Here is a 12727-nt window from a genome sequence, read left to right on the forward strand (position 1 = left end):
GAAAGCAGCTTTTTTTCATTATCCAGCTCCTGTATAGGAGACAGCTGTGACTACATGCATAAATAATTCTTTGAGGTACAAAATAAGAAGTGGAGACAACCACTGAACTTATTTTTTTTCAGTTATCTTAACTTTACCTTTAATTAACCTTAACTTTACCAGTTACCTTTAACTACAATCATTTCTTAACTTCAAGATAAAAATGACACTTTTGAATTGACCACGTAAAAGATAGCAACAAGGTATTAGCTTCATCAAGAGCCTGCACAGACTGTTAAAATGCAGATGAGGATGCTTTAAAGAATAGTCTTCCACCTTGCTCCCTGGGCCAATGAAAACCAGAATATGTTGCGACAGCGATAAATGTGACGCGTAGCCAACACTAACAATGCTGGCTATACTACTCTCAAAGTACATTCCTTGAATTACATCCCTGATGCTTACGCTGAAGGCACCTCTTTGGTCACTCATCCAATTCATTTGGAAGGAAAATGACAGCAGTCTTCAAAGAATTACAAATTCAAGCATATAAAGTAAAAAATATATGGGAAAAAAAAATTAGTCAAGTGTTGCAATATGAGACAGTGCTCAAATTCAAGCAAAATTTTAAGAGCTAGTCTTAAGTATACACTCTAAAATAGTATCTGTTACTACCCTGCACATTGGTATTAAATAAAATATAAACCAATACACATGGTCCTCTTCAGATTCTGCTTTCTTGGATGTATTTCTGCATTGATGTGGCTAATCTTGCCCTGACAGTATGGTTTGCAGTGAACTCTTACACTACATAAATGCAAACCCTTAACAGCTGTACAGACTACTTACAGAAGAGATACTACAGCCTACTTTTAATAAGCAGAAGGAGATTTTAACTCTAGACTGTGTGACTTTACATTGAGATATGGGGCCAGGCAGGAGGGGAAGAAGTCAAAAAAAAAAAAAAAAAAAAAAAAAGAACTCCAGTATAATCATGAAAACTAGAGTAAAGCTAAGAGCTTTCTGCTAACTAGAATGGTCTGTTTACAAAACATACTAATTTATTTTTACACCCAAGAGCTCCTCCATTTGGGCACATGAGCTCCCTGTGTGGTAGGAATAACAAACCCTATGGCTTGGGGCCAGAAATGGCCTTCAGCTCCATTTCACGAATGGTGCCATCCCCTTTACGTCTTAATGGATAACTCTATTTTAGCATGACACCTGCCCATTGAAAAGGCCTACTGTGCCATCAGCAGGAGAATGCGCTGCATCCCAGCATGATGGGGGCTTGTTGAAATAGAGAGCCATGTGCAGTTTGAAAACATCAGGCTGCATTTTCTCCCATCATTAATATGCGCACACCCACACACAGTAACTATATTTAACTCAACGTTAAACAGTTAATTATTAGTACAAACATTTTTTAAAGTACCATAAGATTTACAGTTTGGTATTACTGGTAATTTTATGTTTAGCTTCTTCCTGATAATGAACATCTATAAAAAGGTAGCTTATAAGCTGAAAATGACTATAGCAGGATTTGAGTGTGAGGAAGGGGTCAGGTAGATAGGTAGGCACTAAAATAAATGTTCTTTTCTTGTTGTTAGGTTACTGAGGTTTAAGTCTCTTTGCAACAGTGTGCTTCAGAAGTGAAGAGCAATAAAAGCATAGAGATTCTGTATTTCAGTACTTCCAGCTGAGAAACTCATTTGCTCTGTGGCTAGGAATGAATTACACCTCCTGGGGCTACACACCTGCTTTCTGGTGCATGGTAATTCTCAGCTTCCCAATCAGGAGAGAGCAGGAGCAAATAGTTAAGGCAACGCTCACACAGTTTTTGCCACCTAAATTTCCACACAAGCATGTTTCAAGTGGGCGGCCTTAAGAGAAATGGGAGTACATTGTTTATGAGGGGATGACAGTGATGAGCAGGGAAGTGATTACTTTAAAAGCCAGATAAGATAATTTAAATCACATTTGCTCATTTCTAGGAACTTGGCGTGGTATCAGAGCATTCCTTCAAAACACACCAATTGGGACAAACCAACATGGTTATGTTCAACAGATGTTTTGGAGGTGTTTGAAGGGGAGTAAGAAAAAGTGGAAAGGAAAAGAAAATGTACAGGTAGGTAATTGCTCATTTCTTTTTCTTTTCATTCACTGGTCCAGCACAATGCCTCAGGAAAGCAATAATCCAGGAGTAGGGAACACAGAAATAAAAGAAAAGGAAGCCAAGGAAGTAAAGTGCCAGTCCTGTCTCCTCTCAGACTACATTTCACGGGTTTCCAAAAACACAGATGGAGATACAAGAAAAAAATTGCAACACTGTATGTATCATATGTTCCTCTTCTGACATAACCGATATACCCATTGCCCAATTTCTGTATAAACACACAAAAAATAAAAATCTTTGAAGTCAGTATATATGTATTTTTCAATTACTTCTGCTGAGGTTTTTTTATATATATATGTGTGTGTGTATATATATACAATTACCATGGAACAATTACAGATTACACACAGAAGATACCTCTACTTGTCTAATTGGATTTCAATAGCACTACAGGAGCTGTCCCATAAACAGCAAGCATATAATTTTCATTATTTTAGTAGGCCATTTAAATATCAACATTTTTCGCCCCAAGCATATAGTATCAGCCCATTTCAAACTACCTTTCATATCATGAAACAAATCTTAACTTTTACATTCCCTTAATAATTATTTCGTTCTTTTTCTTGCTTTCCTTAGTTTTCACTTTGCTGTTCCCTTCCCTCCGCTGTCTGTTTGTCCTTCCTTTTCTTCAGTTCAAGCATCTTCCCTTTCTTCTCTCTGGGGTTCATGACAACTAATCCTGCTGTAGTTGCATAAGCAACACTCTCCTCCCTCTTTTGTCCTGTACATCTCCTTCTCTGGCCTTCCTGTTGGTTTGTAGTTTTATTACAAATTTTTTTCCTCTATCCCTTTTCTCACTTCTCTGAAACAAAAGCTCTAGTTTAAAATAAAATTTTAAGATGACAAGCAAACAGGAAATCACACACGACGAGCTTCAGCAGCTATATAATTTTGCCATAGTTAATATTCCTTTATTCCCTGTCCCTCAACTTTTTTCTCCATTAGGTTGTATTTATAATGAATTTCACACTGTCTGCAAAAAGAACCACATTCTCCTGTTTCTTCTGCAAGACACCCAGTATACATAAGATACTGCAGAGAGGATACAACAATGCAGATGCTCAAATGAAAACAGTGTTCCTTAGCTGCTGCCTTTCAAAAAGTCAGGGACAAGAAAGCTACTTATCATACAAAGACAACTCTCAAAATGGGAGGTAGAAAATAGGAGATTATGCAGGGCCTAACCTCAAAAGCAGTCATCATTAGAACTTGAAGAGAGTTCATGAGAATTTGGCTACATCTTAGTATTTCTGGATGTGTTGAAGATACTCCTAAAAGCAGACTCAATATTGGAAATACTTAACATCTGCTCATCCAGCAAAACAATGGCTACTGCAGCTGCTCCGCAGGTTTTGGAAAAAAAAAAAAAAAAAAAAAAAGAACTGGCCAGAATGATTTTGGTACTGTTTATAGTCCAATGCATTAATTTTAAAGGAGTAGTAAAGATCCTTAAAAAGTCTTAAGCCAAACTATGATGTTCACTATATCTGAACAGAGTACTATAAAGTGCATTCTATTATAAGTACTTAGCATTACCATGACAGACATGATTCATAAATAGCCATATGTAATGGTTAAGGCAATTAGCTAACAAATTAGATTATTAACCAAGATCAAAACTAATAAACTCCTTTTCTCCCACATTCCTGTAATTCTGAAGAAAGCAAGGCATCCTACAGACAGGAAAGTGAGCCAGCTTCCATAGAAGCAGACATTAAGCCAAGTTATTTTGATCTGCAAATCTCTACTGAATGGCATACCCAGCTGGCAGCATTTCTGTTTGTACAGGTAATGGAAAATGTAGGAACTATTCATGGTAGTGATATTAGTGTAAAAAAGAAACTATCAGCACAGAAAATACAATTTTTCCCTCTATTATCATGATAGAACAGCTAATCCAATACAAATTAAATAGTTAACTGTATTACTCCCCTCTTCTGAAAAATCTGAAAGTCTGATAGCTGTTTGAGACAGAACTGGAAATTCTTGTCGAGGGAATAAATAACCACAGATAATATTTATTCCATTCCAGAGACACAGCCATACTGTTTTCTGTTTCAGCCAAATCCTTAGCAAAGCTAGAACAGAAATTCAAACTGTTTAACAGCTAAAGACACTCACTGTAAAAAGCAAAACATAGCTTGCTTTTTTTCATCTATACTACAGAAAATCTAGTCCATTCTCCCTACGCTGCCAAAAGACACTTTCATTTTGGTCAATTCTTTCCAGTAAGAACAAAAATAAGTAACATTTCAGAAAAATACATATCCCTCTCTGATAAAACCTAAGTGCAAGTTTACAATTTTAACTCTCTGTGGTGTGGCAGTTAAAGAGAAAAGAAAGAAAAAAAACCGAACTTGTTAACTGTTAATTCTGATTTCTAACAACTAGACAAAGGGAAGTCAAAAGCGCTTTCAACAGAAACCTACCTTGACACAGAAAAAGAATTAGTACTAGTCATCACTTGGTGAATTCTGAGTTCTAGCTCTATGTATAAAGTCCATAAGATCTACACCTGCTACCCTGTCAAAAACAAACAAAAACCCAACCAACAGACAAAAAAGGAAGATAAGAAATAAAAGACCTGTCTTACCTCAAGGTCAAAATGCACTAACATACACTCAAGGTCTCATTTCTCCTTTCCACAGTCTGTCAGAACTCTGTGACTGCCAGACCGACCTACTATTCTGTTCGTTTTGCTCCTATTCAGGTTCGGATTATTTTTTGGAGTGGGATTTTTCTGTCCATGTACAAAGCTAAAATAAACTCTAGAGACTGGAGTAATCTTAAACATTATTATCTGTACTTATTAATGCTCATACAGCTGATAGCCATACCTCATTTCTAGTAAAATGCTAGGGAGTAACTACTTCCAAATGGTTAAAAAAAAGGTTGATTGAAGGAAAAAACCCCCACAATCCCACCGACCCCCCCCCCAAAAGCCCTCTCCAAAGTTTGTCAAACAGGGAAAAAACGCCAAACAATGCGTATTGTATCAATAAAATAAACATTACAAATATTTTGCAATAAACAAACATAAATATTTCAACAAATTTACAAAACAATACTTTCTCCTGACTGTAGTGAACGCCTGAAGCAAGCCTTTCAAGATCACCTTTAAATGCAAGAACTTCACTCACTTCAGCCAGCCAGAAGCGGTTGCGGTGATTAACTTGCAAAAAAGACATCTTCACCCCTCCATAAGCAATAAGGACCAAGAACAAAACATAGAACAATTCTGACATTTTTGCAAGACTATACAACAAAACGTTGTTTGCAGAACAGTTAATCCTTCAAGGAAGAAATCAGTGAGCAGAAGTTCTTTCCTTACTGTGTATTATCAAGCGACAAACTATTTTAAATTCTGCTAGTTATTGACAACAAAGAAGTACGCAAACTATTAGAACTTTAGTATGTGAAAGAACAGAAACCATAGTTTTCTGAATATTTTAAATACTATGCAAGAGAGATTGACTGAGTTTACATTTTCACCAGCATTATTTCACAGCATTAGTCAGAATCACAGTTGGAATAAACATAAAAAGAACACTGCAACATACCTGTGTGACCATGCTTTGTATATACGTGGTTGGATGCTGCTGCTTTTGTTGAACAGCACTTTCTATTGCTACTTTCGCTACAGTGCTTGGATCCGCTCCAGCTGGCACAGCAACCATAGTTGCACTGCAACCAGCATTGTTGGGGTCACTGATTGTAACAATTCTAACTCCTACTTTATTTGGAATTCCTGGAACAGTTTCCCTGTCATTATCCTCTGCTGGCCTCTTTACAGTTTTGCATTCTGCTGTGCCATTAGTAGACCGAACTTCGGATGACAGGGTAGACTGGGACACTCTAGGTCCTGAGTGTGGAACTGCTATGATTTGATGCCCCTGTATAACAGAGGCTGTAGATTGTGGTGAGACAACTACACTTGGGCGTTGCTGAGGCACATCTGAATTCAAACTTGAAGCTAGAGGTCCATTAGGTAAATCAGTGTTGGTACCACTAAGTTGCTGGGTTAACAGTTTTGCAGCCTCCTGTGTACCGCTTACAACAGGTGAACTACTCAAAGTTAATACAGGCCCATTAGAAATTCTTTCCCCTTGATCACCTTTGGCAGTATCTTGCTGCGTGGCATCCAAATTCCCTTGTTGTTCCACTGAAGATATCTCACCATTTCCTACATGATTGGAAGTTTTGTGATTTGGAATGTTTTTGCTCAAATGAGAACCATCTCCTTTATCAAAATCACAGATTCCATTAACTAGGGGCTTCTTCAAATCACTTTTAATTTCCTGTGTGTCCATTTGTTCAAAGTTCTGCTTTCCAGGAGCTCCGTTCTCACCCATTTCTAATGATGGCCCATTACTGACTTGTGAGCACTGATTGGCCTCATTCTGAGTTTTCCCTGAGTTAGAAGGAGGTAGACTGGAGTCACTATACTTTCTCCCATTTAAAAGACTTCCCACCTGCATTTCATTTTCTTTTGCATCCCCATTGCTGGTGTTTGCAGCTCCTCTTCGGCAGGAAGGATTCTCCATAACTTCAATTTTACGTTCATGAATGTGTAAACCTGTTGCTTCCTTTGCTTCTTCCTCCTTTTGGCAAATTATTTTATCACCTTTGAATGGGGGAGCAGCAGTACACGGTGATTGTCCAGCTGAAGGTGCTTGAGTAGCTGGAAGTGTTTGCACCTGTAGCCCAACTCCTGTCTGTGCTCCACTCACTGCAATTCCTGCTGGAGCAATGATTTGAGTTGCATTTCCCTGACTCACAGTTGCAGTAGCAAAACTTGTATTTGGCACAACTGTTATCGTAACCTGGTTGCCAGTAGTCCCTTGGAAAATAGTCGCTGGGCTGTTTGAGATCAACTGGCCTGGCAATATCTGTAAATTAGAAATGGGTACTGTTTGTACTGCCCCTTGGGGCTGGATTGCACCCGGGACCAGCTGAACATTTTGCTGTCCAACTAGCAGCTGCTGAGCTGGAGACTGTCCTTGAACTCCAAAACCTGGTGCCTGGTTATTGGCCATTTGATAAACCACCTGAGGGCTAGGAGCTCTTGCATTGTTAGGTGGAGGAATCTGTGGAGCTGGGAGTATAAGCTTCCCCCCTGGTGTTGAGGGGCCTCTTTTCGGAAGAAGCAGTTGTTTTATCAGACTAGACTCACCAGAGTTAGGCTGGCCAACTCCTGTATTAGCTTGTTGTGACTGAACTTGCATTTGTATCGGTTGTTGTACCTGTACCTGCTGCTGTGATGATGCTGGTGAATGCTGCTGCTGCTGCTGCCTCTTTACAGAAAGCATCTGGCTGACAGTAGGAGGGGGTCCTTGTGACTGAGGAGTGGTAGATGAAGATGACATAACTGTAGGGACTTGATTATTTGTAACCGGACCTGGGGATGGTGAAGAAGATGGAGTAATGTTTGGCTGTCCAGTCAACTGGACAGTTTGACCAGTGGGAATAGAAGCCGGATTAGCAAGCACTATTTGATGAATGGCTGGTGCGTACGTTTGACCCTGCTGAGCTGGCTGGCTTACAATCACTACACTTTGCTGGGATGGTGGCGGAGGCTGCTGCTGTGGCTGCATCGGCTGCTGTACCACGGCAGGTGGAACTTGCTGAGACGGCAGAGGCTTTGGTGCAATGTTCTGAAACCCTACCCTAGATGTTGGTGGGTTTTGGACACCTGCGATTGTAACCACCTGCCCAGCTGCGACTTGGAAATTTTGAACTGTGGTGGCAGAAACGATGTTAGATGCAGAGGTTGTGACGTACTGCTGTGGTGCTATGATGACTGTATCTTGTTGCTGGTTGCCAGCAGAGGACTGCTGAGATGACGTCTGCCCAGGTTGTGATGATGTGCTGATTAGCTGTTGACCCTGTGAAACTGCTGAACTGCATGCTGGTATGTTTTGTACTCTGCCAAATATATGACCCTGAGGTACAGCTTGCTGAATTACCGTAACAGGAGTGCCTGAAGGTATCTGTCCTGGTACCATTGCATGCAGTGGAGACTGTTGTTGAATTACAGGTTGGTGGTGAAGCAACGTCTGAGAACTAACAACAGTAACAGACGGCTGTGGTCCTGTAGTGCTGTGATTTTGATTAGAAGCCTGTGGTGCTCCTCCTACAGCAATAGTAACAGGAACTCCAGACTGGGGAACAGAGCTCTGTATTACTGTGGCCTTCACTACTTCACAGGGTATTGGACCTTTATTCTGTATAACAGTCACTGGAGCATTTTGTTGCTGCTGTGTATGAACAGAAGGATTTTGTGGAATTCTGGAAACAGTCTGTGCCACAGTATGAACACCTTGAATTGGAAAAGACATCTGTGTTGCTGTCAAAGTTGAAGACTGGTTAATAGGGGTCCTCTGATAGTGATTTCCTACGCTTGCTAACCCATGCGGGATCCCTGTTGAAATAAACACAGTAAAAGTTTGGAAGCAAAAATTATTTCAAAACACATTAACAATTTTTTAAAAATCCAAGGTTTGAATTTGTAATTTTATATGAAGCAGTTTCTCTTCTCAGCTATACTTTATTTGAATTAATGATGCAGCAACAACGGCTTGTCTGCTAACTGACAAGTTTATGGGTTACACGTCAAATAGCAGAATGGCATGCAAGTATATACTGCAATGCTATTCCTAACATCATTGAATAAAAGCAATCAAAACATGTTGCCCTGACTTCCAACGCTTTCAAACTGTTTTTGAAAACTTTTGTCTTTTATTGTCATTTCAGAATCGATGCAAAATACTTGATATTTAATGAATTTAAAAACCTGCTGGCGAAGGAGACGAAGACACATCAGGAATTGCCTCAACCCGGACAACTGGGGTAGACGAAGTTGGCTGCTGCTGATAGTACATCTGAATGGGAAGTGGTATAGCTCTCCTTTTCACTCCTACCACATGTATATGTGCTTGACCGTTGTTACTTGGATCTTCTACTCTCTTCACTGTATGATTTGGAAAGACAGTTCTGCCAAACACAACATAAATCTCTGTTAATAAACACAGTAACTCAATCCCCTTGCAATGTTTGTTTTTTTTTTTTAACTAAACTGCTCTTGTGTGCAGAGTAATTGCATTAATGCCTGCATCTTTGCAATACAGCATGGTTCTCCAATAGCATCTGCGTATTCGTCACTGAGGAGGTCCACCAGATAGTTGGCCAAGATCTCACACAAGCTAAGTGAAAACTACAATACCTCCAAAAACTACTTCAGAAAGAATTAGAAGCATTATAAGCAGAGCAGGAACCCTTATAAAAGATCCTGAAATAGAATGAAATAAAATTAAACAAACTCTAAACGTTTGTTTCAATTAAAATTTCAAACCTGGATGTCTTTCAAACTCAACTTGGTAGATCTTTTCTCCAAGAAATCTAAAGCTACAGGTTAGTATTGAGCACGTACAGTTGCTTCTTTCTTGTTGCATAAAGTTTTGTCTTACCGCAGACATTTATAAAATCCAGTTGATGTCAGAATTCCACCTCGAGCTAATTTACTACAGGTAGAGAGGTATTCAGAGTACATTTCTGCTCGAGAGACTGAGCAATCAAGATTCACCTCAAAATGGGCATTCAACCTGAGGATGAAAAAATAAACTATGAAGCAAAATATAGAGAGAGTACTTTTAAAAAGGGTTGTTAAAACACTTCCGTCTGTACCACAGAGACTTTTGAGACCTGATAACAACATGGAAAATGGCATTTTAGTATATTCTCGACAAATGTCTGTTCCATACTTTCTCCTTCTCACTGCTTATGATTCAATGCTAAGACCCCTAACGCATGCAGTCAGTTTTACATACGTCTCATTTACATATGTAATATGCAAAACAGTCTCTACATATGCCTTTTTTATTGTATATTCAGAAACAAAACCACAAAAGAATGCGTTGTTTGGTGACACCTCCTCCACACAGCTCTATTCTTATTTCTTAATGATTCTACTTTAGCAAAAGATGGATTGCGTACTAGCTAATTATTCTTCTGATTTCTATAAGAAGTCGATGGCTGTATCAAAACCAGGATTTTGTTAACTGATCTGCTAATGCAGTCTTACTTTAAAATGCAAGTAAAACCAGAGACAGAATAACAAATCTCAACCCTGTCATTCTGATAGAGGTGGGAAGGCAGGAGAGAGGGGACTGGGATTCTAAGAGTACGCACACAAACACACGCACTTTAATTCCTGGAGTGCCACGCTTCTGCCTAACATTTAATTTCCAGGGAGAGAAAGTATTTTATCTCCTGCAGACTTCCCACAAGCACACAGACCATACAACCCGGAAGCTGTGAGAGAAGGAAAAATTTTCTATCAGCTTAATTTTGTTTCTTTCAGATCCATTATTCCAACACAGAGACGTGGGAATGGTTCATTCCCAGCAGCAAATGGAGGTAAGTAATAACTCTCATACAATGCCAGTACCAGAATACAGGCTCAGAACGAATAAATATATGTTTTAAAATGTCAACATTTACTATACAGTGCTAACACTTTGGAAAACTACACTGCATTCTCCTTTATATTGGGAGTGTAGGACTTTACAACTAGATGCTTCAAAAGAGAAAAAGCAAATGAATACATTCTTTAAATTGTGGTCTCTCATAATCAGTAAAGAGTAAGTATAATGACATTTCTCCTGCAGCTGAATTACAATTTTATTATTACAAAAATTGAGATCACACTGGGTAACAGGAAGTCTGGGTATTAATCAAATTTGGCATATCAGACAAATGACTGTCCAGTTGGGTATGTCATATTAGGCTGACATGCTATCACTGGTGGCAGCAAACTGAAGATACTCAGGAGTTATAATGGTGAAATGAGATCTGTGATTAGCACTTTACTGTCACATGCACTTACCTTACAAGGGCTCCTACTTGGGCTAAGCTGGCTAATAATACACCCAGGAAGGTCAGTTTAAATACCTTGTCTTTCCGCTGCTTCCAAGAGATAGTAACTTACCTAAATTCTACTGTTATGATTCTCTAATTTCTCTCAACAGGAAACAATGACTAAAACATACCATGAAAATTTATATGAATGTAAGACACTCCATGTTAGCATCGATGAAACTGCTTGGAAGAGGCTACTCCTCTGTTCTTAGTTCGTGTGTTTTTTTCTTTTTTTAGCAGCACAGTTAGTATTTAAGGAGAATTTTCAGACCTAGATGTTAATTTTTAATTTTCACTAGCTAGACCTACCTAAGACTAACCAGAAGAAAATCAAGTACAAAATAATAGTATTCAAGACTGCCAGTTGCAGAAGCACACAGGATCAGAAACAAAGCAGACATTCCAAATCCTCCTAATATAATGCTCTGTGGTTTGCTTCATTATTTTCTGTCATTTGATGGTATCACACAGTTGCGGCATTGTACCTACCCATACAGTCAAAACTTCTATTTTGTATTTTATACAGAGTGCCAAATTCACCTTGCCTACAACTTTACTACTGAAAGCTAGATGTCTAGTGCTCTCTGTGGCCAATGGAGAGAAGGTGGCACCAGAAGGTAATTCGTAATCTCATCAGAAACTAGGCAGGTGAAGGCAATTCGTTTTACTATTGGGGGAATCTCCCACTCTGTGAATTAAAAAGGCAGCCTAGAAAACTAGCTTTGACTAGAGACCAACTTGCAGATTGCTAAATTAAGCTGCAGTGATTCCAACTCCAGGTAGCCCTGTTTAAATGTCTAAATGTGAAGTTTCTCAGGCTTTCAGCAGTGCACATTAATAATACTTTGCAGTGTGCAAACAGAAGCGTGGGAACATCATCAGTTGATCATCAAGAATCTGCAACATTTCCCTCATACAATCAAAGTTTTGCTGGAAGTGTAAGTAAAATGAAATCATGACCTAAAGCACTAAGCTTTAACAAATTCTGCCCACTTTATCTTGAACATCCTTGTCTGATCAGCAAGACAACTGATGAACACATGAGTTGTGGAGAGCAGAGGTGGGAGGGTCCCATCAGGAATGCATTAATGCAAATATTTAGAATGTGAGTAGATTTACATAAATCAAATACTTCAGAAAGATCACCCTCAGTCTGTATAAGAACCACAGGTGGAGTAGCTTTTCTCTAAATACCTGACAACAATATTAGTTGAAAGCAAGAGAATTTGGATGGAAAAGGTTTTGATCTTCCTTAACTTGCTTGAGGTTCACAATGATCATGAAAGTTTTGCAGGGCCTAGCTTCATAATTTGATAATTACTTCTATACTGGTGCAGTAAGATAGCAACACATTACCAGATGAAAACACTCATGAAACAGATAATGCTGCTTGACAATTTAAAAAATAAATAAAATCAAGATCAGAGTTAAAAAAATCAAATTAAATTCTATTCTAAGAGAGAAAACAAGTAATTTCAAGTATCAACTGTCAAAGAGTGAATATTCTGGTTGAGCTTTTTCTTTCATACTTCTTCAAAGGAATGACAGAACGGTTTTGCTTTATACTTTTCAGAAAAATGAGTCTAACAGTAAACAGAAGCAAGCTAGGAAATTCTGTGACACAGGAATACAAGCATTTTTCTTTGTTTTTCTTCT

General features: G+C 38.7%; 1 protein-coding gene across 1 annotated transcript in view; it reads right to left on the reverse strand.

The window, feature by feature from the left end:
* ARID2 (AT-rich interaction domain 2) overlaps positions 1 to 12727 on the reverse strand; it is a 109486-nt gene that overhangs the window by 20237 nt on the left and 76522 nt on the right. The window contains exons 13-15 of the mRNA XM_009646416.2: positions 9622 to 9756; positions 8949 to 9148; positions 5716 to 8576 (exon numbers count right to left, since the gene is read on the reverse strand). Coding sequence (XP_009644711.1) covers positions 5716 to 8576; positions 8949 to 9148; positions 9622 to 9756 — 3196 coding nt within the window. The remainder of the gene's footprint in view (positions 1 to 5715; positions 8577 to 8948; positions 9149 to 9621; positions 9757 to 12727) is intronic.

This window comes from Egretta garzetta, unplaced genomic scaffold (assembly GCF_000687185.1).
Source record: "Egretta garzetta isolate BGI_Z169 unplaced genomic scaffold, ASM68718v1 scaffold349, whole genome shotgun sequence".
In the NCBI taxonomy this organism is placed as follows: Eukaryota; Metazoa; Chordata; class Aves; order Pelecaniformes; family Ardeidae; genus Egretta; species Egretta garzetta.